At 38.7% G+C, this 22,145-nt stretch overlaps 4 protein-coding genes across 8 annotated transcripts; 2 read left to right on the forward strand and 2 right to left on the reverse strand.

The window, feature by feature from the left end:
- Positions 1–606: 606 nt before the first annotated feature.
- Positions 607–8,636, forward strand: LOC126804096 (protein TOPLESS-RELATED PROTEIN 2-like). Of its 2 annotated transcripts, none has more exons than XM_050531868.1 (25): positions 607–1,352; positions 1,483–1,662; positions 1,948–2,061; positions 2,156–2,314; positions 2,593–2,770; positions 2,848–2,974; positions 3,074–3,183; positions 3,315–3,453; positions 3,553–3,662; positions 3,894–3,963; positions 4,040–4,113; positions 4,190–4,285; positions 4,363–4,458; positions 4,596–4,723; positions 5,041–5,275; positions 5,369–5,536; positions 5,730–5,840; positions 5,929–6,075; positions 6,259–6,372; positions 6,468–6,650; positions 6,754–6,882; positions 6,984–7,079; positions 7,288–7,473; positions 7,875–8,047; positions 8,133–8,636. In XM_050531868.1, exons 1-25 carry the CDS (start codon positions 1,273–1,275, stop codon positions 8,341–8,343), a joined length of 3,414 nt encoding a protein of 1,137 aa, XP_050387825.1. In that variant the 5' UTR covers positions 607–1,272; the 3' UTR covers positions 8,344–8,636. The 2 variants fall into 2 exon arrangements, with proteins under 2 accessions (XP_050387825.1, XP_050387826.1); XM_050531869.1 differs by having other exon boundaries at positions 5,733–5,840.
- A 457-nt stretch (positions 8,637–9,093) lies between these two features.
- On the forward strand, positions 9,094–12,079 carry LOC126802625 (uncharacterized). 2 transcript variants are annotated; one of them, XM_050530273.1, is made up of 8 exons: positions 9,094–9,223; positions 9,518–9,648; positions 9,918–9,998; positions 10,177–10,225; positions 10,345–10,441; positions 10,837–10,889; positions 11,213–11,275; positions 11,543–12,079. In XM_050530273.1, the coding sequence occupies exons 2-8, from the start codon at positions 9,539–9,541 to the stop codon at positions 11,816–11,818; spliced, it is 729 nt and encodes a 242-aa protein (XP_050386230.1). In that variant the 5' UTR covers positions 9,094–9,223; positions 9,518–9,538; the 3' UTR covers positions 11,819–12,079. The 2 variants fall into 2 exon arrangements, with proteins under 2 accessions (XP_050386230.1, XP_050386231.1); XM_050530274.1 differs by lacking the exon at positions 9,094–9,223 and adding an exon at positions 9,335–9,431.
- Positions 12,080–12,897: 818 nt separating this feature from the next.
- Positions 12,898–18,923, reverse strand: LOC126801572 (uncharacterized). 3 transcript variants are annotated; one of them, XM_050528964.1, is made up of 18 exons: positions 18,593–18,923; positions 18,439–18,497; positions 18,203–18,334; positions 17,970–18,110; positions 17,430–17,486; positions 17,251–17,345; positions 16,764–16,896; positions 16,495–16,659; positions 16,173–16,363; positions 15,967–16,033; positions 15,696–15,829; positions 15,201–15,267; positions 14,927–14,989; positions 14,605–14,849; positions 14,382–14,511; positions 14,060–14,152; positions 13,636–13,821; positions 12,898–13,456 (listed from the first exon to the last, which is right to left on the reverse strand). In XM_050528964.1, the coding sequence occupies exons 1-18, from the start codon at positions 18,888–18,890 to the stop codon at positions 13,175–13,177; spliced, it is 2,538 nt and encodes an 845-aa protein (XP_050384921.1). In that variant the 5' UTR covers positions 18,891–18,923; the 3' UTR covers positions 12,898–13,174. The 3 variants fall into 3 exon arrangements, with proteins under 3 accessions (XP_050384921.1, XP_050384923.1, XP_050384922.1); XM_050528966.1 differs by having other exon boundaries at positions 18,203–18,338; positions 18,593–18,681; XM_050528965.1 differs by having other exon boundaries at positions 13,313–13,456; positions 13,528–13,821.
- A 325-nt stretch (positions 18,924–19,248) lies between these two features.
- LOC126801573 (uncharacterized) lies at positions 19,249–22,055 on the reverse strand. The gene is made up of 7 exons (XM_050528967.1): positions 21,765–22,055; positions 21,079–21,169; positions 20,726–20,841; positions 20,509–20,568; positions 20,363–20,428; positions 19,581–19,780; positions 19,249–19,493 (listed from the first exon to the last, which is right to left on the reverse strand). The coding sequence occupies exons 1-6, from the start codon at positions 21,819–21,821 to the stop codon at positions 19,589–19,591; spliced, it is 582 nt and encodes a 193-aa protein (XP_050384924.1). The 5' UTR covers positions 21,822–22,055; the 3' UTR covers positions 19,249–19,493; positions 19,581–19,588.
- Between the last annotated feature and the right edge of the window lie 90 nt (positions 22,056–22,145).

Here is a 22,145-nt window from a genome sequence, read left to right on the forward strand (position 1 = left end):
ACGCACACGAGTCTCTCTCACACTTCTTTCTATTATGCTTTCTCTTTTGCAAGTAAAACAAAGTAAACTCCATCGACTTCCACGTGTATGGTTACCATTTAGAGTGGAGACGCACTAGTGTCACCAAATGTATGACTATGACGTACAACCCATAAACCCATCGGACCAATAGCGACACGAGCTCAGGGAATCATTGGAGGGTGTGGTGTAGGGAATCATTATCAGCGGTCTAGGGTTTTCTCTGTACAGTTTCATCAGGACTAGGTAGAGTGTGATGTGTTGTATTATATAGTCACTAAAGTCCAATGCAGAGAGTTAGAGAAAGAGAATTAAAAATGCAGGGAGGGTTTACAAGCATTACAAAAATGGAAATGAAAATTAAAAATCTGAACCAGAAATTGAAAGAGACTGAGAGAGAAAGAGAGAGAGAGTGCCCCAAGCAAAAAGCAGAAAACAGCACAAGCTTTGTCTCTGTCCTAGAGAGAGAAAAAAGTATATAAAGATAGAGAAGGGAGAAAGAGACAGATACAAAGTAAACATTTTTAGAGAGAGAGAAAGTTAAGAGGGGAGGGTTGTTGTTCTTGTTGTATGTTTCATACTTCATAGTATTAGCACTTCAGCAGAGAGAGAGAGAGAGAGGAAAGCAGAGAGCTTCAGATAAAGGAAACCCTAAAACCCAGAAGAAGAAGAATAGAAATGTTTCACTTTGCTGCTCTCAGGTGAACTCTCTCTCTGTAAGGCTCTGAATCTCGATTACCCAACTCGTTTTTTGAAATCAAGGTCGAAACTTTTGGTGGGCTCTGGCTTTTGGTTGGTGAGATTGAGCTAAAGGTTGGATCTTTATGGTTGAAGCTGAAATTGTTGAGCTTATTTGAAGTAGGTTTGCTTGAACAAGAGGTTTGCTTTGTTGTTTTGTTTTGGGTATTCGAGCTTTTCACTTTGGTGGGGTTTGTTTTTTTTTTCTTTTTTTCTGGAGATTTATATGATGGGTGAAAGGCATTTACTTAGTAGTGAGCTGGAGGTTAGACGATTTTGGGTTCTCTGAGAAATTGGTGATTTTGTGAAAAGTTAGTTGATGATGAATGATTTGATGCAAAGAATAGCACAATTGTGGGAAAGGTGAAGGAAGAAATAGGTTCTGTGGCTTCAATTTTTTGTTTCATTGTTGACCTTTTTGGATCCGAAAAGGAGTTCGGGTAAAACCCCCCCAAAAAATTGAAGTTGATTTGATCACCAATTTTTGCACTGGAGCGGTTAGGATTACCTGGGGCAATGTCTTCCTTGAGTAGGGAACTGGTGTTCTTGATTTTACAGTTCTTGGACGAGGAGAAGTTCAAGGAAACAGTTCATAAGTAAGTTTCTGTTTACAATGATGTTCTATTCACTTGTTGTCTGTGTTTCCGAAAAGAAACACTGTAAATATTGTAGTCTCTCTTTGGATTATATGTCCTTGTATGTAATGAGCATCTTCTGAACTTACAGGCTTGAGCAAGAGTCTGGCTTTTTCTTCAATATGAAGCATTTTGAGGATCAAGTCCAGGCTGGAGAGTGGGACGAAGTTGAGCGATATTTGGGTGGCTTCACTAAAGTTGAAGACAATCGGTATTCGATGAAGATCTTCTTTGAGATCAGGAAGCAGAAGTATTTAGAAGCTCTCGACAGGTGACATTCCAACTTGTTGCTTTCGATATTAGTAAATATGTTAAACTGATGCGAACAAGCTGTTTCACCCCTTTATTAACTGTGTGAATGTGAGAAAGTCACTTAAAATAGTAACGGTTTGTGGTGGTTTTAATTTTTATCTTTTATCTTTTCGTTTTGAAATGTAGATAAAACATCAGAGTAAGGAAATAACCTCAGTTGTGTTAGTTGGTGTAGGTAGCATTGTAGGCTCATTGCTATACAGCCTTCTCATGCGTTTGTTTAATTTTTATTTTCTGCTTTTAGCCAGGATAGGGCAAAGGCTGTTGAGCTTCTTGTGAAGGACCTTAAGGTTTTTGCATCTTTTAATGAGGAACTCTTCAAGGAAATTACTCAGTTGCTCACTCTTGACAACTTCAGGTATTGCTTTCTTCCGTGTGCTGTTTCATTGTCAAGATGGCTCAGTATGCTTAATAATTTGTCGTCACACATTTCTATTGTATCATGTCATCAGGCTAAATGAGCAGCTTTCCAAGTACGGTGACACAAAATCAGCTCGGAATATCATGCTTATAGAACTTAAAAAGCTCATTGAAGCGAATCCATTATTTCGTGATAAACTTGCCTTTCCGTCCTTCAAAAGTTCACGTTTAAGGACTCTGATAAATCAGAGGTATATTCTGAATCTCCTTGTGAACTTATTTTGTGCAAGTTTGTTGTCAATGCGTTTTAACTCTTTTTACAATCAAGCTTCTGGATATGCTACAAGATTTCTAAAACTCCTGTAGCGAGTTCACCTCTTAATCAATAGGAGAATTGATTGATTATTTGTCACTGTTTCTTCTTAAAACAGTTGGTGGACTGACTTCCTAAAAGCCTTATGCTGTTCTCATATAGAATTTTATCAAAAGGAGTTACTCTTTCTAAGTTCATTTCCCCTTTGATTTTCAGTCTCAATTGGCAGCACCAGCTTTGCAAGAATCCCCGTCCAAATCCTGATATTAAAACACTATTTATGGATCATTCTTGCACTCCAAATGCTAATGGATCTCGTCCTCCTCCCACAAACAGTCCCCTTGTTGGACCAATTCCTAAGGCTGGTGCTTTTCCTCCAATTGGTGCCCATGGTGTAAGTTGCATTTGTTCATCCGCATAAAGTGCAGGAATTTTTAATGACACTCAGATCAACCCTTCATCTCTGTGCAGCCATTTCAGCCTGTTGTCTCCCCCTCTCCCGGTGCTATTGCTGGGTGGATGTCAAACCCTAATCCATCTATGCCTCACCCTGCTGTTGCAGCAGCTCCTCCTGGTCTAGTGCAGCCTTCTAGTGCAGGTGAGTATGTTCATTTGTAATACTAAATACTTTTAGCTCTTTTTTATTTTTCAAGGCCTTGAAGATGATTTTTTGTACCAATGTGATTGCTTTGTACAGCTGCTTTCTTGAAGCACCCAAGGACACCAACAGGTGTTATAGGGATGGATTATCAATCTGCTGACTCAGAGCACTTAATTAAGCGTATTCGTACTGGCCCAGCTGAAGAGGTATGAAGAGGAAGAATTTATGTTTCAAGCTCAGTTGTCATGTTTGTTATGTGTATTGTTCCTACAAATTTGAAATTCCCCGCGAACTTCTGATCAAAACTGAGGAAGAAATATTCATCATGTTCTTGCAGGTGTCCTTTTCTGGTGTGATGCACAGTTCCAATGCGTATTCACAAGATGACCTTCCCAAGGCTGTTGTTCGGACCCTTAGCCAAGGATCAAATGTAACGTGCATGGACTTTCATCCACAACAACAAAATATTCTTCTAGGTTTGTTCTTAAAGATGCTATTCTGGTCCATCGAATATCTCCTGTGTTTTTTCTTTTCCTTTATTTCTCTTTTCTAAATCTTGAACTATTTGTTTATAGTTGGGACAAATGTTGGTGACATCAGTCTTTGGGAATTAGGGTCCCGGGAAAGGTTGGTACATAAACCTTTCAAGGTTTGGGATATACAAGCTGTGTCAATGCCGCTGCAGGTACTATATGTTTGACTCCATATCAGTGATGATTCTTTTAGTTGGGTCAGTAGTGCATTATGGACCTTCCATAAATTCATAACGGAGTCCAGTTTATGGAAGGATATAGAGTTTAAGTCTTATGGAATTTTGTTTTCCGTTATCAAGGTAGGTGACACCTTCACCCTGACCTCTGGTAACATATAATGTGACTCTAGAAGTGACTAACCAATCCTGTTTTATGTTTGACAGACTGCTTTGGTGAATGATGCTGCAATATCAGTGAATCGTTGTGTTTGGAGTCCCGATGGACTTATGCTTGGTATGTATACTTCTGATCTGATGAGGTAAATAATTTGTGTGTTATATTAATTAAGCCTACCTTCCAAACTGTGCAGGTGTTGCATTTTCTAAGCACATTGTTCAAATATATACTTACAATCCAACTGGAGAATTGAGACAACATTTGGAGGTAAGCTTGTGATTTAGATAATTTTCTCCCAGGGAACTGGAAAAGTACTGTTCATTGACAATCTCTCATCCTTTAGATTGATGCTCACGTTGGCGGTGTTAATGACATTGCATTTGCTCATCCCAACAAGCAATTGTGTATTGTTACTTGTGGAGATGATAAAGTGATTAAGGTATTAACTGTAAGACTAGATGTGGTTTGTACACAGAAGAAGTCTGGGGTTCCTTATTGTAAAAGTCTCTGCGACAGGTATGGGATGCTGTAGCAGGACGCAGACAATATACATTTGAAGGTCATGAAGCTCCTGTATATTCAGTGTGCCCTCATTACAAAGAAAATATACAAGTATGTCTTTTTTAAAAGTACATCATTAGCATTGAGTTATACATATTAGTTGTAGTCAGCCATTCACTCACATAACAAATGAAGCTGTGAAAATCATCATTGTATATGTATAACCAGTGCGCTTGTCCTTGTGTCAGTTCATTTTTTCAACCGCGATCGACGGGAAAATTAAAGCTTGGCTTTACGATTGTTTGGGGTCAAGGGTAGACTATGATGCTCCTGGACTTTGGTGCACCATGATGGCGTATAGTGCAGATGGAACCAGGTAAAGCTTGTTCAGATGGCTCATAGGATGTTGTTGTGTCTATATTTGTATTTGCTGTATGTGTAACTCCATTGTCTATAGTTGATTGCAAGTCGTGACATTTTAAATAATAAATAACTTGGAGGCTATTTCGTACTTAATTTTATTGGTCAGTAAGTCCCTTCCTTTCTAGTGATACAAATTTACCAGAGGAAGTTTACTGCAATTTTCCCATCTCGGCCCTTTTGCATCAATGTTATCAATTATTTCTTTTATAGTCTTGGAAGCCATCAGTGTTTATATATGTTTCTTATAGTAGATGCATATTGAATGTGTAGACTCTTCTCATGCGGAACGAGTAAAGAAGGCGAATCTCATTTGGTGGAGTGGAATGAGAGTGAAGGGGCCATCAAACGGACATATTCTGGGTTTAGGAAACGCTCTTTGGATGTTGTCCAGTTTGACACAACAAGAAACCACTTCCTAGCCGCTGGTGATGAATTTCAAATAAAGTTCTGGGATATGGACAATACCAATTTGCTGACAGCTGTTGACGCAGATGGCGGGTTGCCTGTGAGAAATGCTCTCCTTTAAATTAGGCTAGTACCATTCATGTGGAGAGTGGTTAAGTCACGGAACTAAGTTTGTCTGTCATATTTTTTGCAGGCTAGTCCTAGACTCAGATTCAACAAAGAAGGGTCCTTGTTGGCTGTAACAACGACCGACAGTGGTATAAAAATTTTAGCAAATAATGACGGTGTGCGCTTGATAAGGATGTTGGAGAGCAGAGCTATGGAGAAAAACCGAGGCACTTCTGAGCCCATCAACGCTAAGGTAGTCTTTGCTATGTCGTCCTGAGCGTTGCATATCTAAAGTGTTTGCTGGGCCTATTCATTACTTATTTATCAATCAGTATCAGTACGCTGCATTCCATATTCTTTATGCTACACTGACATGATTGCTTCAGATTCAAATTTCTGTCCGTTAGGCAATTTTATTTGCTTACTGTTTGTTACTTTTCTTCTAGCAGCCATTGACTGTCAATGCACTAGGCCCCATTGGGAATGTTTCCAATGCTGTTGCTCCAACTATGGAACGTGCTGATAGAATCCAACCAGCTGTTTCCATCAGTAATCTGGTGAGTTTTTGTGGCATCTAATTTTTATTGCTGCCTATATTTGTTCATTTATATTAAGTTTTCACCATTTATATTGGTTTTCACTCAGGGTAATATGGAGAACAGCAGGCTTGTCGATGTCAAACCACGGATCCCTGATGATATAGACAAGATTAAGAGCTGGAAAATTTCTGATATTGCGGATCCTTCTCAAATGAAAGCTTTAAGATTGCCTGACTCTACATCAGCTGGAAAGGTGGGGAGAATCATAGATATATAGATATAGATATATAGTTTTGTCCATTTAGAGGACAAACTTTTGCTGATTTTGCATGTAAAACTGGTACAAATTAGTGTACGCATACATACATGTTGTAGGGACAAGGTCTTTGCATCCTTGATTCGGGAATACCACATTGACGGTTATTATTGGTTGCAGGTTGTGAGACTAATGTACACCAACAATGGTTTGGCTCTATTAGCCCTTGCCTCCAATGCTGTTCACAAGCTTTGGAAATGGCCGCGTAATGACAGGAATAATCCATCAGGGAAGGTCTGGCTTCTGTCCTGTCCTTCCTAAACCTCACTGCTACCTGTTATTTAGTTTACGTTTCTTATGGATTCCTACAATGTGATATTTTCTTCCAGGCTAGTGCATATGTTGTTCCTCAGTTGTGGCAGCCTCCGAATGGAATTCATATGGCTAATGATGTAAATGACAATAAACCAGCTGAGGAATCTACTGCATGCATTGCTTTATCCAAAAATGACTCTTACGTAATGTCTGCATCTGGTGGGAAGGTCTCTTTGTTCAACATGATGACATTTAAGGTATGCTTTTAGTGCTTCTTTTATGCCATCTGCAAAAAATTATATTTGGTATCTCATACACTCAAATCTTGTTTAGTAAATAAGCCTGGGGTTTGTTTTCCAGGTCATGACAACATTTGTATCTCCCCCTCCTGCTGCCACTTTTCTGGCATTCCACCCTCAAGATAATAACATAATTGCTATTGGGATGGAAGACTCTACTATTTTAATTTATAATGTCAGGGTTGATGAGGTAAAGATCCTCCCATGGCTATATCTACATTCTTGTTGTCTTTGAGCCTTTGTTAATTTTGTCTGGTTATTTGAGAACTAAATGTTAGATGGAATTTACAGGTAAAGACCAAGCTGAAAGGTCACCAGAATCGGATAACGGGCCTTGCATTTTCCCAGACTCTTAATATACTGATTTCTTCAGGAGCTGATGCTCAGGTTAGTGGCTAGTAATTTATAGTGGGAACTGTTTTGTTTCTTACATTAACGAAATGTTTTTCCATTGAGATGACGTGGCCTTTAATGAAAAATGTTTAATTTAATTTCAATTAAATTAATTCACATGATTCCAGACTATAATTGCAGATAATTTCATCTACTCTATAAATGACTTGGTTGTTTATTAAAACAAAATGGCTTGTTGTAGTTATGTGTGTGGAGCATTGATGGGTGGGAGAAAAAGAAAACAAGGTTCATACAAGCACCAGCTGGTCGGCAATCCCCATTGGTTGGAGAAACAAAAGTTCAATTTCATAATGATCAGACGCATTTGTTGGTTGCCCATGAAAGCCAAATTGCTGTGTATGAGAGCAAGCTCGATTGTTTGCGCTCTGTAAGTTGTTCACCAGACACTACTTACTATTTATTATTGAGTTGCTGATAGTAAGTTGATAATATTGGTTTGGCGGTGAAGATTTAGAAGTTAGACATAAACTGCTGGAAATAAACTTTCGTGTACGTATAGAAGATAGTACTTTGGGTCTCCCTTTTTTCACTGAAAACTTTGGGTCAGACACATCATTAATTTTAATCTCACTCTAGCATTACTCAGTAGTAAAAAGGTTTACAAAATCTCTTAGGTCTAGCTCAGTCAAAAAGTTATCTTTCTAGAAACTCTTGAAGTTTTGAACAATGTGGTTTAATTTATTTCATTTGTTATCTTTTGTAATAAAAAAAAACTTTGTACATCTCTGCTGTAATGTGACTTTTCTTTCTTCCCCTGTTTGTTGGCAGTGGTCTCCGAAAGATGCACTCGCTGCTCCCATCTCGTGTGCAATATATTCATGTGATGGTTTGTTGGTTTATGCTACTTTTTGTGATGGTGCTGTGGGAGTTTTTGATGCTGATAGCTTAAGACTCCGATGTCGAATAGCACCTTCCGCTTATATACCATCGTTTTCTCTCAGGTGTGTGGAAAAGTGTTATGAATATAAATCCTGTTGCTTTTGTCTCTTTCTCTTATTATACTGAAGTTAAATTTAACATATGCAGCAGTGGCAATCCCTCGTATCCTCTGGTTGTGGCAGCTCATCCATCTGAGCCTAACCAGATTGCAGTTGGCATGACTGACGGGTCAGTGCATGTGGTCGAACCATCTGATGCAGAGCTGAAGTGGGGTGGCACAGCCTCTCAGGATAATGGTCCTTCCAATTCATCAAATCCTTCTCCTAGTGGTCAAGCGTCGGAACTTCCTTCAAGGTGAAGAATATCACTAGTTAAGTTATTTCCAAGATGAGTAGACCGGACACACTGCTACAGTATCGGGATTCTTAGCTAGTATTTACTACCTTTCCCATTCATGGTTCTTTATTCCATGTATATCTTTTTCGTTTTTCCTCGATTGATTTAGAATGGGTTGTAGGGTTATGAATCTGTACATTGTTTGTGGTCAGAATCTGTTTTGTTAGATGACTACCAAGAGAGGCCAATTTGCCTTCCGGCAGTATTTTAGTTTGTTCACTTCGTTTCTTATAATACATGGTTTTCCAGAGTGAATGAGCTTTGCCACATTCAGTCATTGCTTCCGCAGCTTTGCTTTGTTATTCTAAAATTAGAGGCTTCCGTTGGGTAACAACAACAACTAACAAGTGTCCTCTTTTGTAACAACAACTAACGAGTGTCCTCTTTTTGTGTAAACCCGAGCATATTGGCTCAGGGTCCCTCAGCCAACTGAAGTCTCAAATAAAGTAATAATGTCTGAATAGTCATTACATGTTCTTTCGTTATCATCATCTCCATATAGTTTCGAGATGTTATTATGGATAAATTTCTCGACTTTCGAGATGTTCTTATGGATCAATCTCTAGATAGTCGAGAGGTTCTGAGTTAAATCTCATGACAGTAATTAGTAAAAACCTCAGTGGCTCAACCCCAAACAACACGAAAAAAAGAAAAAAAAAAAAGAGTAGGGCCGATTTCGTATTTGGGTCAAACTGAAGAAGACGTATTACGGGGCCCCGGAGCTGAACCCGTTTTCTGGACTGGTAGTCTACCGCGCTGTATATATTGTCCTCCCTCTCTTAATTCTCAACACCGGAAAGAATGATTTGTTTCTGAATAGGGTTACAGATTCAGAACCCGCGGTAAGTTCTCTTCTTCGCTTCCACTTTCACCCGCCAAAATTACCCTCCTTTCTTACTCTCTTTCAACCACAAAACCAATCTCGCAGCTCGTTTCGGCTTTGTAGGGTTTCATTTGTGATTTTCTCTGTAATTAAGCCGATTGGCAACGCAGATTTCTGATTCTGTTTGGTTTAACTTGACATTAGTGATTCAAATGAGTTTGAAGCGGGTATATGAAGTAGTGGATGCTACTGGAATTAGAATCTGTAATGACTTCGATCTAGGTTTTTACTGATTTCATTTCCTTTGTCTCAGAAATTGGTGTAGCGCTGTGAAATGGAGATACAACCATCAGATGAGATTGCTCAGCCGTCGTCGGTGAATTCGACCAGTGAGGCTGAGCAGCAACATGATGATGCTGTGGTTCCTGAGGCTTTCAATCACGGGTATGCGCTTTTGCAACTTAGGTAATTTTTTATCACCGAGTTTTGGAGTTCGAAAATAACCTCAGGTTGGTGCAGATAGGTCGATACTATATATAATATATACACGGAATTATCATTGTTTAGGAAATGTTACCTTTTCTTTTCCATATATTTGAGACACTAGAAGGATTATCACCCTTTCACACCATTACGCTCTAGAAATATGTTCTCATATTTTTTATCTTTGATTTTCATATTATAAAAAAGTCCTGTTGCACATGAGAGTGCAGATCCAAGGAGTCCAAGCACGAGGTTTCTGGAGATGAAGTTAGAGAAATTCTAGAAGTTATTGCATCCACTGGGAGATATTGGTAAGTTGCTAATTCAATTTTAATATTTGCCATTTTGCCTCCTTTTCATTTGTTGTACTTACGTTACCCATTGTTCTAGGTGAATGCGTGTGTCTAGTTACTCTACCTAAGATGCATGGAAACGGAACCATTTGTTCTTGCTTTGTTGTTAATAATCGTTGTTATGAACATTGTACAGGCATGATTGGGACAAATTAAAGGGCATGCTATCCTTTCAGATGAAGCAGGTACATTGGTCTTCAAGTATTTATGGTTGTTGCATGTATTCACGCACAATGCCTGATTATATTTCTTGTCTCTAGCTCCCATATCATGAAATATCTTCCTGATTGCCTTATTTATGAAGGTTCTGTCAGAGTATCCTGAGGCAGAAAAGACTAGTGAGCAGCAAAATACTACTTTAGGAGAAACCTTCCCAGAACTGGTAAAGAGGTTGGATGAAGGTATTCTCATTTGTCCTGATTATATATGAAATGCACTTTATTATTTGATGTCCTTCTATTGGTTGCTTCCTTTTGTTATTCCTTGAGAGCCGTGTGATCCTTAAACCGCAGAGTATTACTCTACTGGGTTTGTATGAAAATGGGTTGGATGGTAATCGCAAATTAAGGATTGGGGTTTTTGGGTTGACTGATAATCAAATCTGGGCTTTCTAAACACTGGATGACTGGAAGGATCATTCAGTGTTAGACATAAACCTGCATTTCTTTTAATTTAGTTCAAATATTCCTTTTTATTAGCCAATTTAGTTATTGTTGTTATGGATTTATAGTTCTATAGAAATTCCAGATACTTTTGCCTTTATGGGGATTGCTTATAGTATGTTTCTATGTTGCAGCTCTTCATGGTTTTACCGAAGGTCCTCCATTTACCCTTCAGAGGCTTTGTGAGGTGATCACTTCATCCTTTATACCAAGTATTTATGTGATAATTTCATCATTATTGTGTTCTTTGTTTCATTCTTGACCTCGAGCAATTTGATGGTTGTGTTAGATTGTCTACATTAGCTACTTTCTGCAACTGCTATCCCTGTCACTCCTTTCATCTCTCTGCACCCATTTGATGGTTCCCTACTACTTTTTACTGGAAAACCTGTGGTATTTCCATTTTTTGCGCGTACTCTTTGAATTGTTTGCAGACTGCTATAATAAGTGCATGCCTTTTGCTTATTTGATAACCAGATATAATTTTTGTTTTGAAATTTTGTCATGCAGATCCTATTGGATGCACGCAGCATCTACCCGAATCTCTCAAAGCTTGCTCTAGCTCTAGAAAAGGTATATTAGCCGAAAACTTCAGTCTATCTTACTCCGCTTTATCATTTTCTTTTCAAGTTTAGGCTTCTAAGGTTAATGTTTAATGGACAGTGCAAAGGGTAAAACACCCATCAGTTGAGGGGGCAATTGTTATTTCTGTGTAAAATTAAGGGGACAAAGTTAAGGGGTGTGTCATTGCAGAAGTACATTAATTAGTTTGATTTTATTGGATTGTGTATTTTCTATGTTATTTCATAGCATTACAACTTGCATTTATGTTTCCTGTAGAACCTATTGGTGACATCTATGCTCACCATCTCAATGGATCCGTATCCACAATCAGTGTTGCAAAAGACAGATGAACCAGAAAAAGCAAGTGAAGAACCTAAACTTCACTCTGACTCGGTGCAAAATGGGGTGGAACCTGTGGTAGGTGACAGGGATGAAGTGATGGTAGAAGTTGAGCAGGCAGATATTGACGATGACATGGCCATTGCAATGGACGCTTTTGAAGATATAGTTGGGTCATCAGAAACAAATTCAGTGCAGACAAATAACTCTTAGTCTTCAACTGGAGTCAAGTATTCGCCTGTTCTACAAAGCCCTCTGGTTCATGTGTTTTCTGTTGAACAGAAACCCAATTAAGGTCTGAAAGTTGTAATGGTATTTGGCCTTGTAAGCCATCAAGTTAGTAGGCATAGGGAAACATGGATTTTGGCCGCGTAGATTCACATTGTTATTATGTATGCTGATTGATGTAATGATACGATATGAGCAGCTAAATCTACAAGGGAATTCGGCTGAAATCTGGTGGAATTTGGAATACGTTTTGCGGCACAATTTCTTTTCTGAATGAGGTTCCTGGAGTACCTTAGGCTTAAAGTGCTATACTCGTAAGTAATTTCTTGATCTTGTATAAGAACATAGAGAACATGAACAAGGAGCAGAGACCGCTCTCTAGTAATTTTAATGCGACAGGGAGCAGAGAATCAAAAGTTGCAGAGAAACGATTGATGCTTACCACCAGGGAGAGAGGGAGAGAGGGGGGGGGGGGGGGGGGGGGGGGGGAGAATCGAAGATGAAGATGAACAAGAGGAAAGGATGCGATAGTTTCTCTTGATAAAGTAAAACGAAAACACGGTGCAGTGTTCGATTATATTACCCAAGCGGCCCATCCCTCCACCTTGGTCACAATGACATAATCTACCTATCAGCAGCAAATGATGGCATCAATTCCCACTACCATTTGGTCTAGTCTCGTAATTTCACCGGGATACTATGAGTTAAACCCGAGAAAAAAAATGATGGCATCAATATTTGAAGCATGGTGCTCTAATCCATATATATGGTTAATACTAGAGGCAGGCAAACTCAGGACCTGCGGACCTGGCTGCTTGATGATTACCCTTGCAAGAATTATAACATGAAGGACGTTATATGTTGTTATTAGGTTGTAAGATGGTCTATAACCCTCACGTACAGAAAAAAGAGTACTGTGAACATTGAAATTTGCTCCCCATTCTCCGAAACTCTACGAGCAAGAGATTTCTGTTAAAATGGGGTAAAATCTAACACATTTCAGCACATAAAAAATCGTTGAAGATTCACCACTGATCATAGTGAAACCTGTCTGAGCCTTCAGATATCTGAAATACCTCGAAAAGTAACCTGAAATTACATTTTCTTTTATATTAACAAAGTACTCAAAACATATATACAATTGTCAACACAAATCACTTGCATTGAAACAACTTTCTATTTAGAGACCATCAACACTCCCAAAAATTGTATTCTGAGTATTGCTTCTTCATCTTATTCAGATATGATATCCTTCAATTTGCTGTCACTTTGAGCTTGAAAAACCTTGCAATAGGATCTATTTTCCTGTTTCAGTAAGCAGAAGTCACTATAATCTATTTGTTACGCTCTGACTTCAACCACATCACCATCAGTGAGCTTTGTATTGGGCAACACCAGCTGCCCGTTAACCAAAACCAGTTTCCCGTCTAGTCCTGCCCTTCTAGCAGCATCTGCGGCAGTGCTGCCCGTTGTCAACCTCATTATTTCACCATTCGGCCAACATATAATCACTACTTCCCCAAGGACAACAGTACCCCGTCGATACTTGGCTTGTCCATTTCCATAACTAGCTTCAGACCGTATTTGCTCTTCCCACCTTAGCATTGTCCTTAGCAAATGCACCTGCAATTTGAAAGCAGGCATTAGCTTTTGGAGCCCTTTTTGTATACGTCTGATATAAGAATTCCGTATACATGCTTAAATTAGTTGGGATCCTCAATTGAAGCAGTACTGCTAGGAGGAATGACGCAAGTGCAAGAAAGAAAGAATGGGTATCTGAATGTGGTCAAAGGCAGGCAAACCTTGTTATTGATGCTAGCTTCCATGGAAGTTGATGTAATGGAGTTAAATCTTGGCGTAGGACTAACGTAATCGAGCTGTCTTCCCTCAAAGATAGCAGAAACGACAGCCCAATATTCAGATTCTTCTTCATCTGTCAACTCAATCACCTGAATGAATGTTGGCAGTAATCTCCCAAACTGATCTTCCTGCAAAAGAAAATATAATTTCATTTTAACCTAATAAGATACATTGCACTGGACTTACTGATCTCTTACATCTCATTCCTCCCTTTTATGCTTGAACATTGTAGACACACACACACACACACACACACACTCTAGGTCTCAGTTTGTCACAAAAACATGTACACTTTCTTCACTTAGTTTTGAAGATCACAGAGATATTCCACATTTCCTACACATCAGGATGTATATATGATAATACCTTGTGGTATATACCATCTCGACACAGTGTATATTTCTCAAGGCAAGTGCACCAATCCCCATGTCCTGGTTCACACCACCACTCATCAGAAACCTGGGGTGCCAAGTGAAAGAAATGGGATAATCTAAGCAGAGTACTCAGTTGAAAGAAGAAGAGCAAAATGGAAGTTATTTTGAGATAATTTGGGAATCTTATTATTCCGCAGAATAAGAAATGGATGGGACAAAAACACAGTAATTTAAGTGATGGTCTCAAAGCTCTTTCCATGAATAAAATTCAGCTAAACTATAACGCGAAATTTATAAAACTAATGCCAGTCAACCTTCTTATATAACCTTGCATAGGCTTCCCACCGTTGTTTTTGAAAAGAATATTTTCTATCAGCAACTGCTTCAGAAGCTTCTAGCCCAAAGCTCACAGCAACGAGTAACTCCCTTCCATCCTTCTCTACCCTGTAGTGTCAGAATTAATCATACACTCGTACATTATTCTTTCGTACTCCTATATAGTAGCTTATGTAATTAAGATATTAATGGGTCAAGTACCTAATGACAACAGCAGCAAGAAGATGACTTCCATCCACTCTAAGAACTGGATGTCCAACTTTTAACATGCTATACTTCCGAAAGAACTCAATTCCCGTAGCCTTTTGGTTGTCCATAGTTTTAGAGAGAAAGGATGCCGCATCAATTTCAGATTCATCAGCGCTTCTTCTGTTAGACAGCTTGTTTCCAATCTCTTTATAAAGCCAGTGTGCAGCAAGTCCATGCTCTGCATACTCATGCATCCTCTAAAAAATAAAGTGAAATATCAGCTACTGAATATTGGAAATTGGTTCTGATCCCCATTTAAAAAAGAAACTTGGACCTGCGTTCGTATTTGAACTTCCAACGGTGATTTGTCAGGACCTTGTACTGCTGTGTGCAGAGACTGTAAGAGCGGATTTGCAGTTTAGATATGGTGAAAAGATGATTTGTCCAATAAAATGCAGTACATATATGGACATAGCTAACCCTAAGCATAGTAAAACATGATATACCAATCATGGCTTGATCCTTGAGGCTATTAGCACCAAGAAAAGACGAGTCAACTCATTTTAATGGCATTCTAAACATCGTGGAGTCAGAACTAAAAATCTAACCTGATAACCACTAGGCTTTGGATTGACAATGTAATCATCAAACTCCCCATCTATTGGTGTCCAATGCCTGCACAAAATATAACTGATATCAAGCCTATCATTCAACTCTCACTCTATCCATGTGTTATGTCCTACATATTAATATAATGAACTTATTGCTAAGTAGTCCTATCTACACTCAACAAACTTCAACAGACTGTTGATTTACTATTGTTTAGCAGGTATTGATTTACACGAAATGGAACATAAAGGTTTCATATTAGTCATAACTTGCATCGATACTATTATACTAAAGCAAATTGCCTCATGCTTCAAAGTGCTGAGCATATAAGGAAAAACATTTCCAACTTCAAACTTAACTCCATGATTTAGGCAGTTACCTAACTAATGCCCCTCCCTATCAGAAGAAAATCCCTCGATAACAAACAAAAAGGGAAAAGAGGAAGTCTGCATTTTCATTTTCTTTAAAAAAAAGCTAGTTTAAATTTGATTTACTTGTGCACAGTATCGAGAAGACTGTAGCAACATTGGACAGCAGGTCCATGCAAAGTCCCATTCTTGTCTCCAACAACTACCCTTAATGCACGGGCATCATAAACTTTATTGATGCTGACATCTTTTCGTTTCATCTGAAACAAATAGAGTTGTTTAGAACAATAGAAATGAATATACGAGCATCTGTGTACTTTACAATCCTTGCAATAAATTCAAGGTAAGAAAATGAGCCCGGAGGCGGAACATATTAAGCCATGAAGTGAATTAATACCTTGCTGTAGATGCTATATAAACTTTTTAAACGGCTGGATAAAGTTACTTCCATCCCTGGAACATAACTGAAAGCATAGCATGGGATAAGATTTTAACCTTGGTCAGACTGGAGTCACTGGACATATTGATATTATATATATTTGTGTTTCACTTTCATTGAACATTGAACTACAAGGAGCAATTGGAAAGTAGAAAAGAACGTACGATGTTGATATGATCAACTCCTGCTCAAGTGCCTCCTCACAAGTTACTAGAGATGCTAAAGCAATTCCAGCATCATGCACAACCTTTGGTCTTTTATGAGTCTCCAAATCTTGTCCTAGAGTACTTAGAAAATTCAACCGCTTTCTCCGATCTAACAATACATCGAAAGGAACTACCGCTTCCAAAAGATCCTGAAAATCATTCATCAACGTCAGTATATAGGCAGCTTAGTTTCATTTATAACCTCATTCTTTTAGAGAAATTGAATTTCAGGATCCAATGTACAAAGAGGAACAACAAAGCTTTCCTAACAAATGTTTACCTTCATGGTTGTGACTTCTTCACCATCCATTGATCTTTCATTGTCTGAAACTGAGCTTCCTCCACTTAAGGTGGCTCTTGTCGATATTCTTTTCGAATTTCCTACTTTGCTGCTAGAGCTCCACATGGTAGCTAGATCAGCTCTCATGTTCTTAAACATTTGAGGCTACATAAAAATTCGAACATTCAATATATACAATGAAGAGTTAAAGAAACCCAGAAAGTTAATAGACAGATCTTTAATGGCAGCCAAAAAGATTGCAAGCAGACCTGAAGAACAGCAAAGCACAGATCTTCCAGTTCAGCTTTCATAGCCCATAATCCCAATCTGGACGCTAGAGAACACCAAATCACCAAGGTCTCCCTTGCAACAGCTTGAGCTTTTGCTGGAGGGAGGGCGTAACTGTAAAAAGATTATGATAATCCAGAAGTATGATCAATCTGCTGGTATTATTAGCCTAAAGCTTTCAGAAGAAGAATCCAAGTAACTAACTCAGAAATAAATTGTCGTATTTTTAGTCACATAGTGGCACAAATTGGTGACAGGACAGTGTTCATAGCTGGTTACTAACAACCTGTCTGTTGGTTTGCATTCCCAAATAATATGTAGTTTGAATTTATACTTTATATATCACTAAAAGATCGTCCAATCGAGAAATAACTATTATTAGAAGGATAATTCTTTTGAAATAGTTAATAAAAGCATAAAGGCCACATATACAACTATAATGTTTAACAAAAGTTTAGAGGCACATACAGTGTTCTCATATTGTGAAGACGATCTGCAAGCTTTATGAGCACTACACGTGGATCATCAACCATGCCCAAGAGCATGACTCGTAAGTTATTTGCCTGAAAAATGAATAATGCAAGCATGAGATAACTGCAACTTACAAAACAGATCTCATATTATGATGTAAGATACCAGTCCTATACCTCCTCGTGACCAAGTCTCCCGTCATTCACATTGATCCTGCGGTGTCTCCGTAAAAGCTGCAAATAATAGAGAAAAACATTCAGAATACTCTAAAGAATACCCTTACACCATGTCAAAAGTGCAGTTGATCAGAAATGTGTGCCTAATTTTTTCACTGAAATAACATTTGCATCATTATTTCTTATCTATCACATCTCAGGTGTGAACTTTGTCAGCTTTGATCATCAGCAGAATAAATTACTTAAGCCGACAGAGGTGTCTACTGTCTACACAGACTGATGCATAATAGTGCTGCTAAAATGAAAGATGAAAAGATTAACGGAAGTATTTTCAAACCATATGTACCTAGCTACTATGTCCAATTACCCTTCATGATCACTGTTATTCTTTTTTATTACTTTCATGAAATTCATGAGAGTTACATCCCCAGCGGGAAACATAACAAGAATGGTGTAGCCATGAGACTGCTAATTCAAAAGAATTCGAGTATAATTGGACACTTGACAACTCAAAACCAGCACTCTTTTGTATGAGAATACCTGGTTTATGTAACTTAACCTGGAAACTCCGGCTATGAGCTTGGCTATATCATCACCAAACTCTTCTTCTATGCGATTGAAACTTTCACATGTGTCATCAACGACATCATGCAGTATCCCAGCAACAACCGTGTGAACAGCCTGCAGCAAACTTTAAATATTTGAAGCAATTAGTGGCATGGAAACTAATTTTCAAACAGCAAAGTTTAAATATATATAAGAAGGATGCATACTCGCTCGCCGCTAGAAGGAACCAGCATGGCCAAGATTCTGCCAGTATGAATACAATGGACTAAGTAAGGGTCTCCGGTCTTGCGTAGTTGGCCATGGTGAGCCTTCTTGGCAAACGCAATAGCCTTCTGCACCTGCCTTCACAGATAACTAAACTGTTTTAGTGGACGCAGATCATCAAATTCAAAGGTCTACAATTTTCGAATTGAATTGAATATGAAAACGAATGGTGGTAAACCTTTGGATCATTGAATATAGGATATCCAGTGACGTCTACTCCCTCCACTAAATCACACCCTGCAGTGCACCATCGATCATCATCAATGTTTGATTTTGAATTTGGATTACTAAAATCAATCAGCGGTGGTAATCACGCTAAGCGAAACAATCACCTGGCTGCGTTTCGAGTTTGGGCCACAAGAAATCGACTTTAGTGGAAAGACAAGCCCCGGAGGCGATGGCGACGGCGGTGACGGCGACTTGAGTGATGGTGGAGGTGACGGCGCCGTGGAGGGAGCCGGAGCCGGAGGCAGCTGCGGCGGCGATGAGGTTGGGGGCAATCTGGTTCAAGACGCAACGGAACCTGGGGGAGCTGCGGAGGCTGAGGTGGTGGAAGTTGTGGACGAACATGGTGGCGGTGGCGGTGGAGGAGGAGCTTGAGGTGGTCTGGCATGAGGGCATTGCTTTCATCTGGTTTGTTTTGATTTGGTGGGAATGGAAGCAAAACCCACAAATGAAAAATGAAAAATAATCAAATATATATGTAATCATGTGTTGTCAGTTAAGCCAAGAGTTCCCATATCATGCAAAAGATAACTCTCTCTCCTGCGAGCCCTCTATACGCTGACACGTGGAATCAGATTCCTTGCGAATCTTTTCTCCTTATCATGGAGTTCAGTTCGGAATCTAATAAATGAGCTCTTTCTTTTTCTTCTTTTTTTTTTAACCCCAGGAGGACATTTTTACTATGCTAACGATGACCTTTTTACTGTATTCTGAGCTCGCTTGAATCTTTTAATTTCGTGTAATCATCACACATAGTGTAATATCAGGAAAAGAATACTAAGGACCTTTGAATCAGAAGCATACAAATTGCTAGAGATTTGCACAATATACAATGGATTTAGTTACAAGTCCGAGAGCACAAAGGCTACGATTAAGCACCTAATAGAATCCTCTGTTTATAGTCAAGACAAGGAAAACCCCGATTCTAGTTGATTACAGTTCAGGACGTTTCGAAGCGTAACTGGCCAGCTCTTATCAATTGAACAGTCCCAACAATTCCAGGTAAACCTGTGGAAATGAATAAAAGAATTAACGGTGAACTCGATGGCTTTCCCAGATTTTCTGGCAAAGAATAACAAGGTGACATTGTCTAACCTTAACTACTAGAATGATGAGGTGCCCACTGAAGAGTATCCAGCAGCTCTCATCTCCTTGAGGGTGTTAGCTAGCCAATCCAAGCCCTCATAAAGGCCATCACCCCGGAGAGCGCAGGTACCCTGTATGTGCCATTTTCTGTTCTTGAGATCAAACAGGCCTAGCCCTTCACATACTTCCATTGGTGACATAGCTCCTTTCTGTTCACGGAGAAAGCAACTCAATCAGACAAAGATGCAAAGGAACATAAATTGTTAAATGTATGCCTGTTGGGCACACCAATCTGACGGGCGAGATGTAAACCTACTGGCTAGACTCTTGGCACTGGAAGTAATTTGCTTTAGCTATTATGGGACTCTGGTGAATATGCATTATTGAAGCCAAACATGTAAAAAGAATAATAGAAGATTTACACATCAATCCACTGATTTTAGTAAATCACATGACTAAAATTTTTAGATGCAAAGAAAGTACTACTTTCCCCCTCTAAATGGACACAGCTATGTAGTGACTCATATATAGCGATTCAAGCATTCCGATTATTGCCAAAACAAGAAAGATAAAGAGAAGGAGAACTGTGATGTGGGACCTATTAACTTGAGGGGGAGACCCCATGCGTGACATCCTAAGTTTCAAATGCCTGGCAACATTGGCAGATTACTGATGACAATTTCCCTTATCAGTTATCATCATGTAATATTATACTTCAATAAATCAAATCACCCTTTGCATTATTCATATGCTAAAGGATCAAAAACTAATTCTATTACAGTATTACATACCATATCCTGTTTGTTTGCGAACACTAAGATGACACTGTTGAGCATAAATGGATCACTGATTATGGCCTGATAGGAAAATACAAAGTTAAGTGAGCATTAATCACTGGAAAATGTATCTAAACCATATTTCTTTCTGAACATGCAACCTGAAATTCTGCCTTGGCTCGTCCAATTCTCTCTCTGTCCAAGGAGTCAACGACATAAATCTGCATAGCCAAAAATACAGACATCAAAACACTTGTGTATTCGAGAAATAAAAAAGCCAAGGATGTGAACTAGGATGCAAGAAAACAGATATAGGAAAGTTATGAAAAGTGAAACAACAGATGGCAGGAATTATAATGCAGTAGAACAAAACAATACCAATCCATCCGTATTATTAAAGTAATGCCTCCATAATGGCCTTAGTTTCTCTTGCCCACCAACATCCCAAACTGTAAACATCACATTCTTGTACTGAACTTTTTCCACATTAAAACCTGTTCACGAAAAAGTATACTATAGTAAGTAGGAAGCAAAATCAACAGATAAATCATCTCCCATTGGGTGTGATTATCTATAAAGCATATTACAGTCTAACTGTCCCAATTGCTTATACTTCTCAGATTAAAGAGTCCATCGATATAGAAAACATGTAAGCATGTTAACAGTAAGACAGTCAAATAACAACTTCCCGAGAGCAGAGCTTCAAGTATCTAGTGATTGAAAATACCAACCTATTGTAGGAACAGTAGACAAGACTTCTCCAATGTGCAGTTTATAAAGGATGGTTGTTTTACCAGCGGCATCTAGTCCAAGCATTACAACCTAAGCCACCAAGAACAAAATTAATATAAGGAAAGAGGATCAAAGGCGATCCAAGTGAAACTCATGCTTCTTTTCAACAAGCTTTCATTTCTCTCTTTTCGATAAGCAAACTACACCGTATCCAGTATTTGTACAAATGCATATTAAAAAAAAGCCATCAATCATGTACTCTGGTCATATTAGATTCTTTCGGTTACGGAAATAGGATCAGTATATGTTGTGCAAACCAGTTTAACTATTACTCGGTAAAAGTAGTTTAAGGAATTAACGCGATCCTATAAAGACACTAATCATCATCATAATTTGAGAAATATACAATTTCACAATCCCTATTCCAAAAGTAGAAGAAAAAAGAACCAAACAGATGAGTGAATCCATACAGAAGATGTTAATAAGAATCACCATAATGACGCAATTGAGAATTTCAACTAACTAAAAATCTAGTAGAAACACAAAATATATAAACCCTAGAGCTCCCTGCGCAGGTATATGATCATCAATCAAAAATAAAATAAAAAAATGGGGCAAAATTCAGATAAAATTCAACTACGAAAAATCAAAGAGAGAGAGAGAGAGAGAGGGAAAGAGAGAGTACTCGCATCTCAGTGTTCCCGAAGAAAGCATCGAAGAGCTTGCGAAAAGCTTGACCCATGGCGACGACGATGGCAGCACTTGAAGAAAAGTAAACAGAAAACAAAAACAGAGAAAAAGAAAAGGTCGCCGATCTCCTCCTCCTCCTCTGTTTCTCTGTGTAAAGCGGCGTTGAAGTGTATGAGTTGGGCGACTTAAATTAGCAGAGCTGCGGTGGCGATTCAATTTTTAGAGAGAGAATCAGCCTTGATGAGATTTTTTTAGTGAGAGAGAGAGAGAGAAAATAGAAACTAACACAAGGTGAAGGTAGCGTTCTATAGAATATTATTCCACCTTTCTTTCATTTTCTTCTAGTGGAGTGGACTAATGATCTGGGCCTATTGGG

Source organism: Argentina anserina, chromosome 7 (assembly GCF_933775445.1).
Source record: "Argentina anserina chromosome 7, drPotAnse1.1, whole genome shotgun sequence".
NCBI lineage: Eukaryota > Viridiplantae > Streptophyta > Magnoliopsida > Rosales > Rosaceae > Argentina > Argentina anserina.

Bases quoted from the DNA above. Each gene is read 5' to 3' on its own strand.
- LOC126804096 (XM_050531868.1), top strand. From the start codon at position 1,273: ATGTCTTCCTTGAGTAGGGAACTGGTGTTCTTGATTTTACAGTTCTTG. The intron at 1,353-1,482 runs GTAAGTTTCTGT...CTGAACTTACAG, and splicing joins TTCAAGGAAACAGTTCATAA to GCTTGAGCAAGAGTCTGGCT. The intron at 1,663-1,947 runs GTGACATTCCAA...TTCTGCTTTTAG, and splicing joins TATTTAGAAGCTCTCGACAG to CCAGGATAGGGCAAAGGCTG.
- LOC126802625 (XM_050530273.1), top strand. From the start codon at position 9,539: ATGGAGATACAACCATCAGATGAGATTGCTCAGCCGTCGTCGGTGAAT. The intron at 10,226-10,344 runs GTACATTGGTCT...TTATTTATGAAG, and splicing joins TATCCTTTCAGATGAAGCAG to GTTCTGTCAGAGTATCCTGA. The intron at 10,442-10,836 runs GTATTCTCATTT...TCTATGTTGCAG, and splicing joins GGTAAAGAGGTTGGATGAAG to CTCTTCATGGTTTTACCGAA.
- LOC126801572 (XM_050528964.1), bottom strand. From the start codon at position 18,890: ATGAAAGCAATGCCCTCATGCCAGACCACCTCAAGCTCCTCCTCCACC. The intron at 18,498-18,592 runs GTGATTGTTTCG...GGTGCACTGCAG, and splicing joins CAAACTCGAAACGCAGCCAG to GGTGTGATTTAGTGGAGGGA. The intron at 14,850-14,926 runs GTCCAAGTTTCT...TTTATTTTTTAG, and splicing joins AAGTTCAAATACGAACGCAG to AGGATGCATGAGTATGCAGA.
- LOC126801573 (XM_050528967.1), bottom strand. From the start codon at position 21,821: ATGGGTCAAGCTTTTCGCAAGCTCTTCGATGCTTTCTTCGGGAACACT. The intron at 20,569-20,725 runs GTATTGTTTTGT...TTGGCTATGCAG, and splicing joins TTAATAATACGGATGGATTG to ATTTATGTCGTTGACTCCTT. The intron at 19,781-20,362 runs GTATGTAATACT...CTCCGTGAACAG, and splicing joins TCGCAAACAAACAGGATATG to AAAGGAGCTATGTCACCAAT.